Raw genomic sequence first — 24,387 nt, 5'->3', positions numbered from 1 at the left:
CTGGAATTAAGAATTTACAGATGACCGTGAAACAATTGTCGGAAAAATCCATCTAGTTCACTAATGTTTTTTTAAAGGTTATTTATTTATTAGTCACAAGTAAGGCTTACATTAACACTGCAATTAAGTTATTGTGAAATTCCCCTAGTCGCCACAGTCTGGGTCAATGTACCTAACCAGCACGTCTTTCAGAATGTGGGAGGAAACTGGAGCACTCGGGAGGAAACCCATGCAGACACGGGGAGAATGTGCAAACTCCACACAGACAGTGACCCAAGCCGGGAATCGAACCCAGGTCCCTGGCGCTGCGAGGCAGCAGTGCTAACCACTGTGCCAGCGTGCTCATCCTTTAGGGAAGGAAATCTGCCGTCCTTACCTGGTCTGACCTACATGCGACTCCAGAGCCACAGCAATGTGGTTGACTCTCAACTGCCCTCCGGTGACTAGGGACGGGCAATAAATGCTGGCCCAGCCAGCGACGCCCATATCCCACAAATGAATATTAAAAAAAACTAATAACCCCTTGACCCCGAGGCCTCAGTGCTACCAGCTGACACCAAGTCTGAATAGTTCTGAGAATACAAATTCTGCCAAGTGCTAATTTACAATAACAACTAAATATAAATTGGAAGCTTAGTCAAAAGTGCAACAGTTGTGTGTCAGACCTTGCAGAGAGTTGAAAGGTTTACTGTGCCAGGAAAGTGTTTGTAGTTTCGACAGATACCTGACAAGTTGCAGCAAGCCTGCACTGAGGGAGCGACAACTGAAAGTTAAGAGGAAAACGGAACTGCAGCAATGGGAGGCGGCGTTCACTGGAATCCTGTTTCCAATGAAGAACTGAGTACCTCGACCGCAAAGCTGCCTCTACAGTACCTGTCACTTCCACTTATCGAGTCAGGTGATCATTTCACAGCTCAGTGACAGAGTGGGAGAGACAATGGCCGGAACATTACCACCTCGCCCAGCACGGGATTGACATGGGCGAGGGTCCGACAACGGAAATCGCCATTGATCTCGGGTGGGAATTTCTGGTCTCGCCCGAGCGAGGCCGTAGAATCCCACCCAGTACGTTCAAGGACAGTCACTGTGCTATACAGTTAGACTTCAAAAGGACTCGGTTTCAATAGCTGCGGAACTGTCAGGCTGACAAAAAAGAAGTCGCCCTCGCACAGACTGGTCTCTCTTACGAAACCCCTGGTTTTTTATGTTTTATGGACAGAGAGGGTGCCCTCTCTGTGACATTACCAACTCTTGGATGACTCTAAGCTGAGCTTCCGAATTCTCTCCAACCAAAAATGGTCACCCTTCCCCAGCACCAGAAAAGTCACGTGATCGGGAAAGATCACCGAGGAGGCCATTCGGCCCACAGTGCCCATGCTAGCCCCCTGACAGAGAGCTGCCCCAATAGTCCCTCTGCCCTGCTCTTTCCACAGTAAGTACCCCACGGACCCCGGACATTCTCTCTTCCACCTTCTACCGTCGGGAAAAAGATACAAAAGTCTGAGATCACGTACCAGCCGACTCAAGAACAGCTTCTTCCCTGCTGCTATCAGACTTTTGAACGGATCTACCTTGCACTAAGTTGATCTTTCTCTACACCCTAGCTATGACTGTAACACTACATTCTGCACTCTCTCGTTTCCTTCTCTATGAACGTGCAAGAAACAATACCTTTCATTGTATACTAATACATGGGACAATAATAAAGCAAATCAAATCAACTCAAAGTCATAGTCTACCTCTGTCCCCAACTTTGTCACCACTCTGATTAATTCGGTTGTTCAAATGCTTTCTTGGCTGATCTCCCATCCTCCAAAGTCTGTATAATTCGGCTCATTCAGAACTCTACTCCCCATCTTCTATCCTGCACTGGGTCAAATTTGTCCAATAATCTGGCCTTTTCATTGGCTCCCAATTCCCTAAAGCCTCAGATTCAACAGCCTTATCCACTTGCTAAAATCCCTCCACTGCCTCACTCCTTCCCATCCCCATAACCTCCTCCACCCAATATCATTCCCTCACCTCTCAAGTAGTCAAGATGCGGAGATGCCGGCATTGGACTGGGGTGGGCACAGTAAGAAGTCTCACAACACCAGGTTAAAGTCCAACAGGTTTATTTGGTAGCACGAGCTTTCGGAGCGCTGCTTCTTCATCAGGTGACTCACCTGATGAAGGAGCAGTGCTCCGAAAGCTCGTGATAGCAAATTAATCTGTTGGACTTTGACCTGGTGTTGTGAGACTTCTTACTCTGAAGTGCCGTGGAAGATCTTGCTACACTGAAGGCGGTATATCCGAGCTTCCTGTGTTTATAAACACCACTGAAGCATCACACACTGTTCAGGCTACATTCTCACAAATGTAAACCTTCGAGATATGATTTTAGCTTTCAGGATTTGTAGTTTTTTAAAAAGCTAGCAAGCTTGTTGGAGATGAATATCATCATCATACTCGCCTGGGTTCGCTACAGTCTTTTTGGGCCATTAACTGAACATGCCATCTGATTCTAATCTCTTTCATTGTTGGTTTTAGTGTTCAAACACACTCCATCCGAGTTGTGATTAAAATAGAAACTGCCGCAAGGAACACGGCAAGTCCATTGTTTAAAGTTTTTTTTAGAGTTTATTTATTGTTGCCGCAAGTAGGCTTACATTAACACTGCAATGAAGTTACTGTGAAAATCCCCTAGTCGCCACGCTCTGCCACCTCTTTGGGTACACTGAGGGAGGATTTAGCATGGCCAATGCACCCTAGTCATGATGTGGAGATGCCGGCGTTGGACTGGGGTAAACACAGTAAGAAGTTTGTGAACAGAATTCCCACTCACCTGAAGAAGGGGCTTAGAGCTTCGAAAGCTTGTGTGGCTTTTGCTACCAAATAAACCTGTTGGACTTTAACCTGGTGTTGTTAAACTTCTTACAATGCACCCTAGCCAGCATGTCTTTTGGACTGTGGGAGGGAACCCACGCAGACACGGGGAGAACGTGCAGACTCCGCATAGACAGTGACCCAAGCCAGGAATCGAACCCGGGTCCCTTGCGCTGTGAGGCAGCAGTGCTAACCACTGTGCTGCCCTGTGGGGTCCATAAAAAGACCAGTTTGTGCTTCAGGTGTAGTCCCTTTGATGGGGCGGTCCCACACCTGAAGCGTTAACTTACCTTTACTCTTTACAGATCCCAGGGACCCTCATGGAATGGTACAGCACAGAAAGAGGCCATTCAGCCTCATATCTGTACTGGATCTTTGAAAGAGCTATCCCGTTAGTCACATTTTTCTGCCCTTTTGCCATAGAATCACAGAATCCCTACAGTGCTGAAGGAGGCCATTCAGCCCATCGGGTCTGCACTGACAACAATCCCACCCAGGTTCTATCCTCCTAACCCCACGTATTTCCCTTGCTAATCCCCCCTGACATGAAGGGGCAATTTAGCACGGCCAATCCACCTAACCTGCATATTTTTGGACTGTGGGAGGAAACCGGAGCACCCGGAGGAAACCCACGCAGACACGGGGGAGACCTTAGAGTCCTGATGCGTAGATTAGAGGGATTAGTGGGTAAATATGTGGGGGTAGGGTCTGGGTGGGATTGTGGTCGGTGCAGACTCGATGGGCCGAATGGCCTCCTTCTGCACTGTAGGGTTTCTATAATGTGCAAACTTTGCACAGAAAGTCACCCGAGGCTGGAACTGAACCTGGGTCCCTGGCGCTGTGAGGGAGCAGCACGCCACCGTGCCACCCAAAGCCCTGCAAAGTTTCACCCTTTCAGATCATGATCGCTTTTAAATTGCCTCCTTTGCCTCATGACCCGCTGTATAAAAGAAATCCTTCTCCTGCCCATTTCCAGCATCTTCTGTTTCGACCTCAGATTGCTGGCGGTGTTTTATTTTTATTCAGCTGCACGTTATACCGAGATGGCACGGTGCCCTAGCTCAACCTGTCATAGCTGGCATTGCCTGAAACTCTTTGTCTGTTTCCTAACTTAGTCCGGTGGCACTTTGAATAGCTGCATTTCGTGCTGGATTAGACTTCCCTGAAAACAATACAACGGGACTGAATAACACCGCACTTAATCTTTCTCTCTAGCTTTAAAATCAACCTCAAAGTTCACGTCTTTTCCAAAGTAGTCCCAGCCAATTTGACTGGAAAACCTGTCGCAGTGGCCGCAGAGTTCTAAACGGGAAATCAGATACCAGCTCAGTTCGCACGTTCAATATCTACCCATTCATTTCCACACCGTATAAAAGATCGGGTTTTAAGTCTGCGAAGGAATTTCGTCAGATCACCAGCCACAATCCCCACCCTCTGCCCTCCCTCTCTTCCATCACCTGTCCCCACTCTACCATCTGTCGGGTCTGGGCTTGCAAGCAGGTGGGACACGAGTCTTGTTATCAACGTTTATTAAAAAAAAAAGAAATTTATGAATGGCTTATCACCTCAATACATCGCGGGGCATTTCATTGAGCAGGTGTTTGAAGAGGGAGGGACCGGAATAAAATGAGGGCTGGAGTCTCTGGAGTTAGCTCACCCGGGCAACACAATAACCTCTTTCCAAAATGCCATTCGCCTAGCGAGTGACAGGCTGGCAGATGGCATGTGGTGCTGCATTCAAGCAACCAGCCAGACAGTGATTGGTTGAAAAAAAAGGTGCGACATTCAAATTCTAATAAGGTCATGTTGGATTTGGGCGTGTGTAATTGGGAAAGGGAGAGAGAGAGAGAGAGAGAAATGGGAAAGAAAGAAAGCATTCAGTGCCTACGTAATTTCCCACTTGTCTAGCCTTTCCTTGAAGTGATTAGTTAGCACGCCTACACATCAATTGTTTCCAATGTTAAGGTTATAAAATCGCGAGCGAGTACAAACAGGCACACGTGATTCTGCAACGTTAGACCCATTACAATTCATACAGTCCGGATAATGACTCAGTCCTTTGTTGAGAAATAGGGGAGGCTTGATTTTTAAACAGTGCACATTTCCCGTCAAGGCGGAAGGTTCTTTGTCGACATCCAACCAGCCGAAAGCAGCCAGCATAATCAAGGACTTGAGGTATTATCGCTTGACTGTTAATCCAGAAACTCAGCTCATGTTCTGGGGAACTGGGTTCGAATCCCGCCACGGCAGATGGTGGAATTTGAATTCAATAAAAAAAATCTGGAATTAAGAATCCACTGATGGCCGTGAAACCATTGTTGGAAAAACCCATCTGGTTCACTGATGTCCTTCAGGGAAGGAAATCTGCCGTCTTTACCTGGTCTGGCCTACAAGTGACTCCAGAGCCACAGCAATGTGGTTGACTCTCAACTGCCCTCGGGCAACTAGGGATGGGCAATAAATGCTGGCCAGCCAGCGACTCCCATGTCCCACAAATGAATAAAAAAGGATCCCACGCACCCGGACATTCTCTCTTCCACCTTCTTCCATTGGGAAAAAGATACAAAAGTCAGAGATCACGCACCAACTGACTCAAGAAAACCTTCTTCCCTGCTCCCATCAAAATTTTGAATGGACCTACCTCATATGAAACTGATCTTTCTCTACACCCTAGCTATGACTGTAACACTATGTTCTGCACCCTCTCCTTCTCTCCGATGTACTCTATGAACAGTATGCTTTGTCTGTATAGCGCGCAAGAAACAATACTTTTCACTGAATCCCAACACATGTAACAATAATAAATCAAATCAAAAACCCACACATGGCTTGTTTTCCAGTAACCGCTTTTGGTAATCAGTTTTGCTTCTTATTGTGAATAATCACATATATTGTTCTGTTTGGATGGATGTTGTTTTCAAGAGCTGCAGTACAATAAAATCTGCACCCAGTCCCCATTTAACTGTAAGTTCTTGTTTTAGTTCACACCATGTAAAAGGCAACAATGCTGGGAAATATAGCTTCAACACAGAACAAAACCCACAGCCTGAGGACAGTAAAGGTGCATTTCCTAATGTCCTTTAGGGAAGGGAATCCTTACGCGGTCTGGCCTACATGTGACTCCAGTCCCACAGCGATGTGGTTGACTCTTAACTGCCCTCTGAAACAAAACTTTTTAGTGTACTTCCTATAAAACATTCACTGCAACAAAGCAACGGTGGGTGGCACGGTGGCACGGTGGTCAGCACCGCTGCCTCACAACACCAGGGAGCCTGTTTGATTCTCGGCTTGGATCACTGCCTGTTTGGAGTTTGCACGTTCTCCCCGTGTCTGTGTGGGTTTCCTCCGGGTGCTCCGGTTTCCTCCCACAGTCCAAAGATGTGCCGGTTAGGTTGATTGGCCGTGCTAAATTGAACAGAGTGTCAGGGGGATTAGCAGGGTAAATGTGTGGGATTAAGGGCATAGGGCCTGAGTGGGATTGTTGTCAGTACAGACTCGATGGGCCGAATGGCCTCCTCCTGCACTGTAGGGATTCTATGGTTACACAGATTAGTGAAAATTTATTTCAGGATGAGGCAACATTGGACTTATTGCCCTCTCTCTGTTTGCCTGTTGATTCCTGCACAACTTCCAGACAACATAAAGAGACAACCAGGTTCTGTGGGACTGCAGTCAGTGTAAGGCCAGACTGGACATAAGGGATGTCCAATTCCTAACCTTCAAAAGCAATTGTTTTCTTATTCATTCGTGGGACATGGGCGTTGCTGCCTGGCCAGAATTTATTGCCCATCCCTAGTTGCCCTTGAGAAGGTGGTGGTGAGCTGCCTTCTTGAATCGCTGCAGTCCACGTGCTGTGGGTTGACCCACAATGCCGTTAGAGAGGGAATTCCAGGGAAATGAAGAATTAGGGAGAGTAACTTTAAAATTAGAACTGGACCAGTCAGGAGTGAAATCCGGAAGCTCCCGCTTTCTAAAGTTTGGTGGAAGGCTGGAATTCTCCCGCAGGAAGATCCCCCAGGAGATGAATTGCTTGGAGTGCATGATGGTGGACATTGTGCAAGGCCGATTGAACTAACCGCCTGAAATGGTTTTGACCCAGTGACTGCGAAGGAACGGCGATATATTTCCAAGTCAGGTTGGTGAGTGGTTTGGAGGGGAACTTGCAGGTGGCGGTGTTCCCATGTATCTGCTGCCCTTGTCCTTCTAGATGGAAGTGATCGTGGGTTTGGAAGATGCTGTCTAAGGATCTTTGGTGAATTGCTGCAGTGCATCTTGTAGATAGTACACACTGCTGCTACTGAGCGTCGGTGGTGGAGGGAGTGGATGTTTGTGGATGTGGTGCCAATCAAGTGGACTGCTTTGTCCTGGATGGTGTCAAGCTTCTTGAGTGTTGTTGGAGCTGCACCCATCCAGGCAAGTGGGGAGTATTCCATCACACTCCTGACCTGTGCCTTGTAGATGGTGGACAGGCTTTGGGGAGTCAGGAGGTGAGTTACTCGCCGCAGTATCCCGAGCCTCTGACCCGCTTTGGTAGCCACTGAGTATATGTGGTTTATTAAATCAGTTGGATTTTCCTGTAACCAACATGGCCGATTTCTACATGAATATCGATAGTATTAATCCATAAATGACAGGATTTGGGAACTCAATTTTACAACTTGCCATGGTGGGATTTGAACTTACCTTTTTTTGGATTATCAGTCCAGTATGTGTGCATGTGTGTGTGTTCAGATTGAAGGAAGAGGGGACAGACTATAAGATATGGAAGCAGAATTAGGCCATTCGGCCCATTGAGTCTGCCCCGCCATTCAATCATGGCTGATATGATTCTCATCCCCTTTCTCTTGCCTTCTCCCCGTAACCCTGGATCCCCTTATTGATCAAGAACCTACCTATCTCGGTCTTAAAGGCACTCAATGGCCTCTGTGGCAATGAGTTCCACAGATTTGCCACCCTCTGGTTGAAGAAATTCCTCCTTATCTCAGTTTAAAGGAACGTCCTTTCACTCTGAGGTTGTGCCCTTGAGTTCAGGTTTCTCCCACTAGTGGAAACATCCTCTCCACGTCCAACCTATCTAGGCCTCTCAGTATTCTGTAAGGGACTAGCACTCCCTGGTTTGCACTGATGGTGCAAGACCTACTATTGCCATCAATAATGTTTGGGGTGATGACAGTTTTATATACAAAAATGCAGTAGAAATTACTGCACAGAGGAATTGAGTTAGCTCATTGAATTTATACCCATGCTAATTCTTCTAATGTAATGATCTACTTGAATTCCATGACCCTGTCCAATTATCCGCATAGCAAGAATGAACAACTTAACTTTGCACCTCAAGTGTAGAGAATAAAAAGGGAACTTTGTGGTTAATTCCCATACTGGCAAAGTACTTATCTAACCATTCCCTCTCTAACTTTACTTTAGTTATCCGCATTTACTGAGCTATTGCTAAAGATTCCAACTCAGGCAATCCCCAAGGTGAATTAATTAGGGATTAATCACTGAACTTCCACCACTTATATCAGTGACATCCCACCATGTACTTCAGTGATCTCCCTATTCTGGTCTCTTTGAGGAAAGGCTGTTGCCAAGTCCTGCCTCTTCCACTCCCCTCTGACCCATCCCCACACACTTTCATTTTCACTAAGTTCCCTTCTGCAAGCACTCCAAATGGAATCCTCCCTCCATACAGAATGAAGAAAGTGCAGGACAAACATTAATCATCAACCCATTTCAGGCGGTTAGTTCAATCGGCCTTGCACAATGTCCACCATCATGCACTCCAAGCAATTCATCTCCTGGGGGATCTTCCTGCGGGAGAATTCCAGCCTTCCACCAAACTTTAGAAAGCGAGAGCTTCCGGATTTCACTCCTGACTGGTCCAGTTCTAATTTTAAAGTTACTCTCCCTAATTCTTCATTTCCCCAATCAGAGGAAACAGTATCTCTTTAACTCCAGTCATGAAATCCATGGATCTGGGTTTCGCAGGGTGCTAATTTCACAGTCCGTGGAGATTGTGACATTTAAGTTACGGGACATTTCTGGTTCCTGTCTCGTGACAAGGTTGGGACTCTCTGGGAGTGTTTTGGGAGGTCACCAAGCCAGTTCAAGGGTCAGTGCGTAGCCCGTCTCAAGGCAGTCAGATTGTGGCAGTCTGATAGCTAATCAAGATGCACTGCAGCAATTCACCAAAGATCCTTAGACAGCACCTTCCAAACCCACGACCACTTCCATCTCGAAGGACAAGGGCAGCAGATACATGGGAACACCACCACCTGCAAGTTCCCCTCCAAGCCACTCACCATCCCGACTTGGAAATATATCGCCGTTCCTTCACAGTCACTGGGTCAAAATCCTGGAATTCCCTCCCTAACGGCATTGTGGGCCAACCCACAGCACCTGGACTGCAGCGATTCAAGAAGGCAGCTCACCACCACCTTCTCAAGGGCAACTAGGGATGGGCAATAAATGCTGGCCAGCCAGCGATGCACACAAAAAAAACTCTTCCGAGCAAAAGGAATCACCTCAGAGTTTTACCTCACTGCTCAACCTCGCTCATACCCTTAAAGTTTATGTATTAGTGTCACAAGTAGGTTTCCATTAACACTGCAATGAAGTTACTGTGAAAATCCCCGAGTCGCCACACTCCAGCACCTGTTCGGGTACACAGAGGGAGAATTTAGCATGGCCAATGCACCTAACCAGTACATCTTTCGGACTGAGGGCAGAAATCGGAGCATCGGGAGGAAGCCCACGCAGATACGGGGAGAACGTGCAAACTCCGCACAGACAGTGACCCAAGCTGGGAATTGAACCCGGGTCCCTGGCGCTGTGAGGCAGCAGTGCGAACCACTGTTACCCAAGAAAATACAAGCAGCTTGTCCTCACGGTGTAACTCTCTCCACCCCATTTACTTCCTGGCGATTACCGTTTTGAACTGGAGTACATTGACAGAATGAAAGAACTTTAAAGAAAAGCGTTCGACGCAGTCTTGCAAAGAGTAAAAGATGAGGACGGAATACTGGCAGGCGTTCAGCTTCCCCCTCTGCTGTTTTGTTTGCTGAATGGTCCCGCTGCACCTTGCAGTTGGGGCTAGATCCCTTTGCAGCCGCTCAAAGCTGCAACACTGCTGATGTTTATGTTGTCGCCTCCTTCACTTCCATTCATAAACCATGAGAGTTAATGCGAGTCCTGGAGTTGAACAGGAAGTTGGAGTGTGAATGGAACAATATGTGGAGGATATCAGGTAGAAGCCGGTTTAAATGCACCAGAGGTCACACTTCCTGGAAACCCTCACCGCAGCTGAGAATATTAAGAAGTTAAAATGGGTGCAGTTGCCACGGTTACACAGACGGCAGGATTCTCTCTGCCTGTTCACAATGACGGGATGTATCAATGTGTTACAACATGCCGCCTCTGCTGTAACGCATTAACCCTTCCCTGCGTTGAACCCCCCCCCACACTTCTGCTCCCCTCCTCCATGCAACCCCTCACTCAACCTCACCAATCAGGGCCTGAAATGGTGGCAGGAGAGCAAAGGGATTTGGAGCGGGCTGTTTGGAATATCTTCACGAAACAGCCAGCACAAGACTCGGGGTCGCTTGGCACAGGATTTCCTCTGTGAGCAAGACACTGACATCTGGCCTTTTGAGAGTCGTGAGAACCCACCGGTGGACTGACATTCGATCTCACACAACGTTCACACTCGGCCATCAACAGCGAGAGGTCAGATCATTCGGATGGACCTTTCCTGTGGAAATACTCCTGTTTTCAGACAATCGATCTAATGTTTAATGAACATTCTCCCACCCCCCCCCACTCCAAACTCCATTTGATTATTATTTTTAGGGCTCCAATCTCACCAGCCTCCAGTTCAGATCTCAGGCTCCTCACCATTGCCGATCTCTGACCACATAATCAACGCAACATGTCTGCTTCTCTAATTGCCCCCTTTATCCCTCTCCTCACAGTGTTTTATCTTTTTACAATGGTCAAAATAGTTTTTTAGTTCATTTTTTGGTGTCACAAGTAGGCTTACATTTACCAATGAGTGGCACTGCTGCCTCACAACGCCAGGGACCCGGGTTCAATTCCCGGCTTGGGTCACTGTCTGTGCGAAGTTTGCACAGTCTCCCCGTGTCTGCGTGGGTTTCCTCCGGGTGCTCCGGTTTCCTCCCACATGGCAAAGATGTGTGGGTTAGGTTGATTGGCCATACTTAATTGACCCTAGTTTCGGGGGGATTAGCAGGATGGGGTTACAGGGCCAGGGTGGATTTGTTGTCAGTGCAGGCTCGATGGGCCGAATGGCCTCCTTCTGTACTGTAAAGATTCTATGATTAACACTGCAATGAAGTTACTGTGAAAGTCCCCTAGTCGCCACACTCTGGCGCCTGTTGGGTACACTGAGGGAGAATTTAGCAGGCCCAATGCACCTAACCAGCACGTCTTTCAGACTGTGGGAGGAAACCGGAGCACCCAGGGGAAACCCACACAGACACGGGGAGAACGTGCAAACTCCACACAGACAATTACCCAAGCTGGGAATCGAACCCGGGTCCTTGGCGCTGTAAGGCTGCAGTGCTAACCACTGTGCCACCATGCCTAGTGAACTGGCTACGCTTAGCTCACACCCCTCATGTGTATCGGTGCTTCATACTCTGTCCACCTCACCACTGGGGTGTCGTACAGCGCAACCCCTCCCAACCTTATACTACGGATGTCGGTATATACGTCAAGCTTCAAAGCCTCAAAAAATCCCTTGGAAACGGGGGCTGACTTATACGCTGAGCATAAAAGTGGAACGCCGCATTGGGTGTGGTTAGCTGCCATTTTGAAATATTGTCTTCTTCTGATGCAAAGAGTGGGCGTGTCTAAAACTCCCACGACCGTTACAACATCGCTTGCTTGATCCCTTATGCCCAGTTATACGGAACTGGTCAGGAAAACATGCATCCCCGGGAGAGAAAATTTGAGGTTAATTACTAATGCGAGGCTAGCATGTTGTGGCTGAAAAGGAGGTCGACTTATATGCCAAGTATGTGCAAAAACACGATTTTCAGGAAAATGGGGTTGAATTATGCGCCGGTTGACTGATACGGTCGATTTATGGTCAGCGTCGTGGAGAACATGCCCCAGTCTACATCAATGGGGACAATGGTCAAGAGCTTCAGTTTTTTAGGTGTCCGGATCACCAACAACCTGTCCTGGTCCCCCCATGCCGACACTATAGTTAAGAAAGCCCACCAATGCCTCTACTTTCTCAGAAGACTAAGGAAATTCGGCACGTCAGCTACGATTCTCACCAACTTTTACAGATGCACCATAGAAAGCATTATTTCTGGTTGTATCACAGCTTGGTATGGCTCTTGCTCTGCCCAAGACCGCAAGCAATTACAAAGGGTCGTGAACGAACCCCAGTCCATCACTCAAACCAGCCTCCCATCCATCGACTCTGTCTAAACTTCCCGCTGCCTCGACAAAGCAGCCAGCATAATTAAGGACCCCACGCACCCCGGACATACTTTCTTCCACCTTCTTCCGTCGGGAAAAAGATACCTCGCATTAAGTTAATCTTTCTCTACACCCCAGTGAGGACTGTAACACTACATTCTCCACTCTCTCCTTTCCTTCTCTATGAATGGTATGCTTTATCTGTATAGCGCGCAAGAAACAATACTTTTCACTGTGTACTAATACATGTGACGTTAATAAATCAAATCAAATCAAATAAAAAAGTACCCATCCACCATTCTACCTGAAAACTCAATAGAGTCACAGTCCACTTCTTACTTTACTCCCTTGCACTAACAAGGCATTGTGCAGAGATATACTGAATGGGTGGGAGTTAGCACTTACATTGCCAGGATCAAATTCCAGAGGATGGGGACATCTCTTCGTACCTGACCAGAAAGGAGCTCCTGAAGATGTAACCTGCAAGAAAATGAGGGGATTTGATCATGTTACAGTCCAGCACAGGCAAACTCAATCCAAACAGAACAATATTACAGAAAGGGACAATCCAAGCTTTTAACACTTGTGGTTTTTCACCCAGTCGGGGAGACTCCGTGAGGGATGAAAGTGGCAGCCAGGATCCGATTCTGGGATTCCCGATCCCCATCCCCTGGGTTTCTGATTTTCAGTCGAGTTTTTTAAGGATGCAGGCTGGTGGAGGTCTTGAGTGCGCAGCCTGCACTCCCTACCTGGCCGACTCCATTGCGAGAATAGGCACATGCTACTCCACAGCTTTCATGGAACCGGACCAGGTTTTCAGTGAGTCACGGCTCACGGTGCCTCAGGGGTATTGTGAAGCATTGTCCACGAGGGAACCTTTTGAAAGGCAAGTTCAAAGATCCTCCTCGTGTTCCCCTACCCTTCCCATGCTGAGGTATGCCTCCCACACCCAACTCCTATGGCTGCTCTTATCTCCCATGCCAAGCTATGGCACTTCCATGGCCATTCACCCACTAACCACTGTATACAATCAATGAACCCTATAGTGACAATAAGTCATTCATCGATAACGTTCCACTTTCCAAAAAAAAACTCCTTTTTAATCCATGCCAATAAAAGTATCAATCATCCAGAACCTGTAAAGTATCAACAACAGAAACTGCAAGCACTTGAAACCTCTTTATCTTGGGTAACTAAATGTTTTCAGATTGGCGGAGAGCCCAGAAAATCCATTAGACTGTTAAAATAGCTGATTCCACGCCCCCCAGGGAAAACATTGCTTGATTGATAGTTCCGGCTCTCTGATTTCTTCTGTCAATTGCACAATTCTTATTGCTTTGTAGGGAGTTTCATCACTTTAGGGTAAATTTGTTCAACACAGTGTATAGTGGGCGCATGGACAAGAAAATGCCATACCTTGGCATGGGCAGGCATGAGGTGTCATAAAGGGTGGATGGGGGGCTTGAGATGGCATGGGTGGGGCATGGAGTCTGTGTGAGTGGGGTGAGAGGTGATGGGGGCTAGAGTGGTTTACTTTTCAATTGTAACTGAGACAAGGTCCCCAAGCACTGAGGCGAGCCTTCCAAACAGCCCACCTTGGCACCCAGCATACAGCCCCTGTGGCTGCCTCTGAACTTCTCTGGGGTAGGCAGGCCTGACTGTGGCCCTCACGCACACTACCTCACCCCATCCCCAACCCACATCCATGGAATGAAAATCCACTGTTTTCCTGGCACTTTCTCCCAAGGCGGGATGGGACATGTCGGAAGTTGTCCCAAATCTCACAACCCATCTTGAGGGTGAAAATCCAGGCCTTTATATTTGAAAACACAGGTCATGCCTTTGACAGCTAGGCCGCAGTGCTAAATATTACCATTCCATCTCCAAAATAAAAACAAGTTTCAAAGTGTGCGCTTTTCACACATCCGGTTGCTGCCATTAACGACTTAAGAGTGAGGGAAAGCATGTTAGTCACTTGATAAATTCACACTTCTGTTACATAAAACAGGAGGTCACAGCTCCTGGAGGAACAGAAACAAATTCCACTTGTCCATTAAAAGGAAGAACTTGCATTTACATAGTCACAAACTCCCAAAGAACTCTGTAGCCAAGAGTCATCACTGTTGAATTGTAAGAAAACAAATCACTGACAAAGTGAATTCTTACGAAGTTTGGAGGTGATGTTTTCAGTATCATTAGCCCCGGGATCCAGGTATTAAACATAGAAACTAGAAGCAGGAGAAGGCCATTCGGCCCTTCGAGCCTGCTCCGCCATTCATTTTGATCATGGCTGATCATCGAATTCATTATCCTGATCCCCCCCTTCCTCCATATCTCTTGATCCGTTCAGCCCCATGAGCTATATCTAATTTCTTCTTGAAATCACACACAAAGTTTTTGCCTCAACTACATTCTGTGGTAGTGAATTCCACACATTCACCACCTTTTGGGTGAAGACATTTCTCCCCACCTCACTCCTGAAAGGTTTACCCCTTATCCTCAAACTATGACCCTAGTTCTGGACTCCCTCACCATTGGGAACATTCTTTCTGAATCTACCCTGTCGAACCCTGTTAGAATTTTATAAGTTTCTCTGAGATCTCCTCTCACTCTTCTAAACTCCAGTGAATATAATCCTAACCAACATAGTCTCTCCCCATATGACAGGCCTGCCACCCCAGGAATCAGCCTGGTTAACCTTCGCTGTACTCCCTCTATAGCACCCCCTCTGTAAACGCCATCAACACTTTTATTTAAAGTTTATTTACTAGTCACAAGTAGGCTTACATTCACACTCCAATGAAGTTACTGTGAAAATCCCCTAGTCGCCACATTCTGGCGCCTGTTCGGATACACTGAGGGAGAATTTAGCATGGCCAATGCACCTAACCCGCACGTCTTTCGGACTGTGGGAGGAAACCGGAGCACCCGGAGGAAACCCACGCAGACACGGGGAGAATGTGGAGACACTGCACAGACAGTGACCCAAGCTGGGAATCGAACCTGGGTCCCTGGCACTGTGAGGCAGCAGTGTTAACCACTGTGCCATCCCGATTGGTCCATGTGAGGTGTGTGAACTCAGTGTAGACTGGACTGCAAGCCTGCGACTCTGCTGGCTGGTGGAACTCAACTGCTCTCTTCCACCTGGACCAAGTAGAACCATAGAATCCCTACAGTGCAGAAGGAGGCCATTCGGCCCCTCGAGTCTGTACTGACCACATCCCACCCAGCCCTATCCCATAACCCCATGCATTTACCCTAGCTAGTACCCCTGACATTAAGGGGCAATTTAACACGGCCAATCCATCTAACCCGCACATCTTTGGGACTGTGGGAGGAAACTGGAGCGCCCGGAGGAAACCCACGCAGACACGGGGAGAATGTGCAGACTCCACACAGACAGTGACCCGAGGCCGGAATGAACCAGGTCCCTGGTGCTGTGAGGCAGCAGTGCTAACCACTGTGCCACCGTGATGCCCCACCAGGGGAGCATTAAGACTTTCCCTTGAACTGGAGACTGTGGCCAATCTACCACAGCCTAATTGAGGCAGATTTATCATTAACTCTGGCTTCAGATTGAGCCGATTGTTGTTACAAGACTAATTACCACCTCCAATATTCAGAACAGGATGAATTCTAACGAGACAGCTCGGTGCATGTTAAAAACCTGCGACATTGGGGTTCACAGCAGCGTTGTGCTGCTGTTTGTCATAATTTGCTTCAGTGCTGTGATAAGTGGAAATCCACATGTAAATTGTGCTGGTGGGCAGTCCAGTGTCTGTTAGAATAGAATAAGGGACCTGAGAGTTGATTAAAGGTCTTATCCATATCCTACATTTTAATCTGCTCTCAGACCCTGATGCACTGCTTTCACAACATAAGGGCACGCAATCTCGAAGCCCGTGGCTAATCAGTATTCATTGTAGTGATATTCAACTGAGTTGCCATTCAGGCACCATTGAATGAATCAGATCCGTCATTAGTTCGTCTATTCAAAGGGTGCGTCTCGGCATGGCGGACTCATTTAAAAAAAAAATCAGGTGTTCTTATCAATTCTCCAGCTGACACTGCTAATTTAACTCAGAGACCTTACCGGGAAGAGGCACAAGGCAGATTGAGTCAACAGAGCTGTGGTGTAACCTCCGCTCCTCTGGGCGTGAATCCTACTCACGAGCAAAAAGCTTAGAGCTGTCACTAAATCTCCAGTGAGATAGTCTACAACTTGAGATTGAGGGAGTTAACTGGAGGTTTGATACCATGTCAGGGCCATGATCCTATCAAAATGAGCTAGAAGAGTGGGCACAGCGCAGTAAAAAAATGCCATTTGGCCCATCTGATCTGGGGTACAATTTATGCTCTGTTTGAGCCTCCTTCCAGCCTGCATCATTTCACCCCAATCAGCATAATCTTCCCTCTTTCCTCATCTTTATCTTACTTCTCCATAATTACACCTATTCTATTCACTTCACCTTGTGCTGACGAGTTCCACATTTCAACCACTCTCTGGGTGAAGAGCTTTGGAATTCTCTATTTGGTTTATTAGTGACTATCTTAGATCTATAGCCTCTATCTCGTTCTGGTCTCCTCTACAAGTGAAAACAACTTCTCCACAGGGCCTAGGTGGGATTGTTGTCGGTGTAGACTCAATGGCCTCCTTCTGCACTGTAGGGGTTCTATGCTTCTATGGTTTCTATGACCATTCTATCAAATCCTTTCATAATCCTAAAAGCCTTTATCAGATTACCACTTCTTTTTCATTCAATTAACGTTGAAGTTTATTTATCAGTGCCACAAGTGGGCTTACATTAACACTGCAATGAAGTTATTGTGAAAATCCCCCAGTTGCCACACTTGGGCGCCTGTTCGGGTACACTGAGGGAGAATTTAGCATGGCCAATGCACCTAACCATCTACTCATCACAGGATTCCTAACCTCTGACCTGCTGTTGTAGCCACAGTATTTATGTCGCATGACCAGTTCAGTTTCTGGTCCCCCAGGATGTTGATAGTGGAGGATTCAGTGATGGTAATCTCATTGAATGTCAAGGGGGTGAGGGTTAGATTCTGTCTTTTTGCAGCTACTTATTACCTGGCATTTGTGTGACATGAATGTCACTTGTCATTTATCAGTTTGAACCTGAATATTGACCCGGTTTTGCTCCATTTGGACATGGATTCCTCAATATCTGAGAAGTCGCAAATAGTGCTGAACATAGAAACATAGAAGATAGAAGCAGGAGGAGGCCATTCAGCCCTTCGAACCTGCTCCACCATTCATCACGATCATGGCTGATTGTCCAACTCAATAGCCTAATCCTGCTTTCTCCCCATAATCTTTGATCCCATTCGCCCCAAGTGCTATATTCAACCACCTCTTGAATACATTCAATGTTTTGGCATCAACTACTTCCTGTGGTAATGAATTCCACAGGCTCACCACTCTTTGGGTGAAGAAATGTCTCCTCATCTCTGTCCTAAATGGTCTCCCCCGAATCCTCAGATTTTGACCCCTGGTTCTGGACTCCCCCCACCATTGGGAACATCCTCCCTGCATCTACCCTGTCTAGTCCTGTTAGAATTTTATAAGTCTCTATGAGATCCCCCCTCATTCGTCTGAACTCCAGCGAAAACAATCCTAACCTCGTCAATCTCTCCTCATACATCAGTCCCACCATCCCCGGAATCAGCCTGGTAAACCTTCGCTGCACTCCCTCGAGAGCAAGAACATCTGATGCGCTATCAATAAGGCGAAAGACTACCGATATGCCAATACAAGTGTAGGCTTTTATTCACAACAGAATCAGGAGCAGATCCCAACAAATAACCGACCTGGACTGAACAAGGGGGAGGAGACAGCCACCTTTATACTAGGTGCCGAGGGGAGGAGCCAAACTGGAAGGGGATGTGTCCAGGTATGACACACACACACAACAGTGGTCCATATAGGACAAAGGCACAACTGAGGTCCACCACAACATCCTTCCTCAGAAAAGGAGACCAAAACTGCACACAATGTTCTAGGTGCAATCAGCGAACAACCCCACCTTCTGATGGAAGGAAGGTCATTGGTGAAGCAGTTGAAGATGGTTGGGCCCAGGACACTACCCTAAGGGCACTGCAGCAATATCCTAGAACTGAGATGTTTGATCTCCAATCATCCCAACCATCTTCCTTTGTGCCAGGTATAACTCCAACCAGTGGAGGGCTTTATCCCTGGTGCCCATTGACTCCAGTTGTGCTGGAGCTCCTTGATGCCAGACTTGGTCAAGTGCTGCCTTGACATCAAGGGTGGTCACTCTCACCTCACCACTGGAATTCAGCTCTTTTGTCCATGTTTGAACCAAGGCTGTAATGAGGTCAGGAGCTGAGTGACCCTGGAGTAACCCAAACTGAGTGTCAATGAGCAGGTCATTGCTGAGTAAGTGCTGCTAGATAGCACTGTTGATGGTGCCTTCCGTCATTTTACTGATCATTGAGAATAGACTGATGGAGCGGTAATTGGCCGGGTTGGATTTGTCCCGTCTCTTGTGAGCAGGACATACATGGGCAGTTTTCCACATTTCTGCCCAGGTAATGTGGGCCAGGTAGATGGGTAGGACTGAGTAGATGCCAATGTTGTAACTGTACTGGAAGAGCTTGGTTAGAGGTACAGCACGTTCTGGAATACATGTCTTCAGGATATTTACAAGGATGTTGCCAAGACTCAAGGGACTAAGTTATAGGGAGAGATTGGACATGCTAGGACTATTTTCTTTGGAGCATAGGAGACTGAGGGGTGATCTTATAGAGGTGTATAAGATCATGAGAGGCATGGATAGAGCGAATGCACTCAATCTTTTTCCCAGGGTTGGGGAATCAAAACCTAGAGGGCATAGGTTTAAGTTAAGAGGGGAAAGAACCTGAGGAGCAACTTTTTTACGCAAAGGGTGGCACCTTTGTGTGTGGAATGAGTTGCCGGAGTTGAGTTGAGGCAGGGACAGTGACAACATTTAAAAGGCATTTGGACAGATACACGGATAGGAAAGGTTTAGAGGGAAAGGGGCCAAATGCAGGCAAATGGGGTTAGCTTAGATGGGCTTTTTGGTCGGCATGGACTAGTTTGGGCCAAAGGGCCTATCTCCATGTCATAGATTCTATGATTCTATGACTATTGCTGGAATATTGCCAGGGCCCATAGCCTTTGCAATATCCAGTGCCTTGGGCTATTTCATGATACTATGTGGAGTGAATTGAATTGGCTGAAGACTAACATTTGTGATGCAGGGGACTTCCAGAGGAGGCCAAGATGGATATTCCACTCAGCAGTTCAGGCTGAAGATTGTTGCGAATGCTTCAGTTTTATCTTTCTGATGTACTGGTTTCCTCCATTGTTGAAGAGACCAGTCTCCAGCAGCGAGTTGTTTAATTGCCCACACCATTCACGACTGCATGTGGCAGGACTGCAGAGCTTGGATCTGACCCGTTGGTTGTGGGATCACTTAGCTCTATTACTTACTGCTTCTGCTGTTTGGCATGCATGTACTCCTGTGTCATAGCTTCACCAGTATGCTCTTTTGCACTTTACATGAACCAGAGTTGAATCCCTAGCTTGGTGGTAATGATGGAGAGTGGGAGATACTTGATTTGATTTGATTTAATTTATTGTCACATGTATTAGTATACAGTGAAAAGTATTGTTTCTTGCGCGCTATACAGACAAAGCATACCGTTCATAGAGAAGGAAATGAGAGAGTGCAGAATGTAGTGTTACAGCCATAGCTAGGGTGTAGAGAAAGATCAACTTAATGCGAGGTAGGTCCATTCAAAAGTCTGACAGCAGCAGGGAAGAAGCTGCTCTTGAGTCGGTTGGTACGTGACCTCAGACTTTTGTATCTTTTTCCCGACGGGAGAAGGTGGAAGAGAGAATGTCCGGGGTGCGTGGGGTCCTTAATTATGCTGGCTGCTTTGCCGAGGCAGCGGGAAGTGTAGACAGAGTCAATGGATGGAAGGCTGGTATGCTCGGCCATACGGTTACAGATTGAATACAGTTCTGCTGCGGCTGATGGTCCACAACGCCTCATGGATGCCCAGTCTTGTGTTGCTAGATCAGTTCAAAGTCTATCCCATTCAGCACGGTGGTAATGCCACACAACACAATGGAGGGCATCCTCGATGTGAAGGCGGGACTTTGTCTCCACAAGGACTGTGCGGTGGTCACTCTTACCGATACTGCCATGGACAGATGTATCTGCGGCAGGCAGGTTGGTGAGGGTAAGGTCGATTTATTTTTTTCTCTTGTTGGGTTCCCTCACCACCTGCTGCGGACCCGGCCTCGCAGCTACTGCCAACGCCCAATCACGAGCAGAAAAGTTGTGTTTGAGCAGACTGACTTTAAGAGGGCCGCCCGCCTGCAGCGATAATAGACCGAGGGCAGCCTGAACCAACTGGGAGCGGGACTGACACCCTCCCTCAGGGACAGGAAGTCCTACTCTGGAGAGCTGCAGCTGAGAAATTCCAGCAGCACTTAGTGGTGGCCCCCGCCACAACTCTACAAGGGGGCCAGAGACAAAAGGACATGAATGCCGGAGGGGTTTTTGGTCGAGGATGGATTGGGGACCCGGCAGGGGGAGGATTCTGGAGCCTGGGGGAAATGTGGGTGTAGGCACAAAAAGGGGAGGGAACCATCTTGGGGGTTTGCCCACAATGGGCAAAGGTCCCCTAAAGGAGGCAAAATGTGCGATGTTACGTGCCCCCCTGATCCCCACCAGCTGAGGAAGTGTAAAATTCTCTCATAGGTGTGGGCTTTGATGAGGATTTCGATATTGATTCAGAAGGGAACAAGATGCCAACAGAGTCCTACAAGGACCCGTGGAATGGTACAAGGGGGAAGCTTGTGGCTGCGACACTCTAAATAATGGGCGGCACGGTGGCACAGTGGGTTAGCACTGCTGCCTCACAGCGCCAGGGACCCGGGTTCGATTCCCGGCTTTGGGTTACTGTCTGTGCGAAGTCTGCACGTTCTCCCCGTGTCTGCGTGGGTTTCCTCCAGGTGCTCCGGTTTCCTGCCTTCCTGCGAAAGACATGCTGATTAGGTGGATTGGCCATGCTAAATTGCCCTTTAGTGTCGGGGGGATTAGCTAGGGTAACTACGTGGGGTTACGGGAATAGGGTGGGATTGTTGTCGGTGCAGACTCAATGGGCTGAAAGGCCTCCTTCTGTACTGTAGGGATTCTACGATTCTATAAGTTGCAGCTTTCCGAGGATTTGAAGGTGGATATTCTGTATTTTGCGAGTCAGCTACACAAATGAATAAAGCAGGCAGCCCACATGGAAAATAGAGTCCCCGACACGAACGACTATCGAGTGACATTATCACCCACTTTACAGTCTCAATAACTGCCCACTAGGCATTTTATACAATGGTGCCAACGCTGACACTGAAATAAGCTTTACTCGATTCGCATCGTCTGATTCAAAAAAAAAGTTCACCCGAAAGGAAGTTTCAGACGTGGAGCAAAAGTTAAAATTCTTTTGTGTAGCTTGGAATTTTTAAACAGAACCTGATGTGAGACAAAAAGCTTTTTTTGAACTGCAAGAATTCTCTCTCTCTCCATCTGTTGGCTCACCCACGTTTTAAACCTGAACCCGTTGTATTTTTGTTTTGGGATGTGGGGGGGGGGGGGGAAGGAGGGAGGTGGGGGCTGTGCCCACTGAGACCTATTTTTGCCACATTGCAAAATCCTGCTTTTAAATCTGCAATCTATCCTCTACAGGCCCCGGCTGCACACGTGCCAACACAAAGCCTCTTGTTTTCATTCTGGATTGACCTTTACTTGTCTTGCCCCTAAAGCAATATCACAAAAGGCCGGCGTCTTAACCGCAAGCTCACAGGAGGCAGGCATCCCTGGCTGGTGTTAATTCGAACATCACAATTAATTAAAAAGTAATTCATTTAACCAGTGTTACCTAAGCCAGCGTACATTCTTCAAGGGAAATAATTTTATGTGGGAACAGCTAAGACAGAAAAGTCTGCTTCTGTTCTGACTGGAACCACAGCTAACTCCAGATTCCATCCTATGCTTAACATAGAATATCATAGAATCATAGAATCCCTACAGTGCAGGAGGAGGCCATTCGGTCCATCAAGTCTGCATCGACTTTCCGACAGATCATCCCACCCAGGCCCTACCCCTGTAGCCCCATGTATTAACCCCGCTAATCCCCCGAACCTACACATCTTGGGACACTAAGGGGCAATTTAGCATGGTCAATCCACCTAACCTGCACGTCTTTCGGACTGTGGGAGGAAACCGGAGCACCCGGAGGAAACCCACACAGACACGGGGAGAACGTGCAAACTCCACACAGACAGTCACGTTGGGGGTGGCACAGCGGCATGGTGATTAGCACTGCTGCCTCACAGCGACCCGGATTCAATTCCGGCCTCGGGTGACTGTGTGGAGTTTGCACATTCTCCCTGTGTTTGTGTGGGTTTCCTCCGGGTGCTCCGGTTTCCTCCCACAGTCCAAATATGTGCGGGTTAGGTTGATTGGCCATGATAAATTGCCCCTGAGTGTCAGGGGGATAAATATGTGGGGTTACGGGGATAGGACAGGACCTTGGTGGGATTGTTGTTGGTGCAGGCTTGATGGGCCAAATGGCCTCCTTCTGCACCGTAGATTCTATTCTATGATTCACCCAAGCCGGGAATTGAACCCTGGGCCCTTGCGCTGTGAGGCAGCACTGCTAATCACACTGCAACCACGCCACCCCTTTAAGGCCACAAATGGGCGCCACCAGGTGGAGGGCAGGCAGTGGAAGCAGCCAGGCCCACCAAAGAGAATTGAATTAATTCCTTTTTTAAATGACGTTAGGAGCCTCCCCTTACAAAGTGGGTTAATCCCTCCAGAGCTTTTCCTCTCCCCATCACTGTAACATCTTGCGGGACCCGGACTTTCCAGATTTTAGAGTCCATACAATTCTGGCCTCTCGTGCATCCCCTATTCACTTCGCTCCACCATTGGGGGCCCTGCCTTTAGCTGCTTGGGCCCCAAGTTTGGGAATTCCCTCCCTACGCCTCTCTGCCTCTCTCTCTGCTCCTTCTTTAAGATACTTGCTTAAAACTTCCATCTTTCGATCACTTGTCCTAATGTCTCCATGTGTGTGACTTGGTGTTAAATTTTGTTTCAGAACATTCCTACATTAAAGACACAATATTAAATATAAATAGCAAGTTGCTACAAAGGGCTGCAAAAAGGGCAACAGAATCATCATTCTGTGGGGACAAAGAACAAAGAAAATTACAACGCAGGAACAGGCCCTTCGACCCTCCAAGCCTGCACTAACCATGCTGTCCGTCTGAACTAAACCCCCTACCCTTCCGGGGACCATATCCCTCTATTCCCAGACGGGAAGGACTGGACAGAGATGGAGTACAGGAAAGAGATAGAGAATCTGGTGAACTGGTGTGACGACAATAATCTCTCCCTCAACGTCAACAAAACAAAGGAGATAGTCTTCAGGAAGCGTAGTGGAGAACATGCCCCTGTCTACATCAATGGGGACAAAGTGGAAATGGTCACGAGCTTCAAGTTTTTAGGTGTCCAGATCACCAATAACCTGTCCTGGTCCCCTCCATGCCGACGCTATAGTTAAGAAAGCCCACCAACGCCTCTACTTTTTCTGAAGACTAAGGAGATTTAGCATGTCCGCTAGAACTCTCACCAACTTTTAAAGATGCACCATAGAAAGCATTCTTTCTGGTTGTATCACAGCTTGGTATGGCTCCTGCTCTGCCCAAGATCACAAGAAACTACAAAGGGTCGTGAACGAAGCCCAGTCCATCACTCAAACCATTGACTCCATCTACACTTCCCGCTGCCTTGGAAAAGCAGCCGGCATAATTAAGGACCCCATGCACCCCAGACATTCTCTCTTCCACCTTCTTCCTTCGGGAAAAGATACAAAAGTCTGAGGTCACATACCAACCGACTCAAGAACAGCTTCTTCCCTGCTGCTGTCAGACTTTTGAATGGACCTACCTCGTATTAAATTGATCTTTCTCTACACCCTAGCTATGACTGGAATATTACA

The 24,387-nt window shown here is 47.6% G+C and overlaps 1 protein-coding gene across 2 annotated transcripts in view; it reads right to left on the bottom strand.

Annotated features, from left to right (window-relative positions):
* The window catches only part of LOC144491702 (ubiquitin-like modifier-activating enzyme 1), a 288,773-nt gene that overhangs the window by 156,876 nt on the left and 107,510 nt on the right, over nt 1-24,387 (bottom strand). For both annotated transcript variants that reach the window (XM_078209895.1, XM_078209896.1), the window contains exon 18: nt 12,721-12,795. In XM_078209895.1, the coding sequence (XP_078066021.1) occupies nt 12,721-12,795 (75 nt within the window). The remainder of the gene's footprint in view (nt 1-12,720; nt 12,796-24,387) is intronic.

The sequence above is a fragment of the Mustelus asterias genome, chromosome 3, assembly GCF_964213995.1.
Source record: "Mustelus asterias chromosome 3, sMusAst1.hap1.1, whole genome shotgun sequence".
Lineage (NCBI taxonomy): Eukaryota > Metazoa > Chordata > Chondrichthyes > Carcharhiniformes > Triakidae > Mustelus > Mustelus asterias.
The sequence above is the reverse complement of the archived record's forward strand: the minus strand, read 5'-3'. Positions and strand labels throughout refer to the sequence as shown.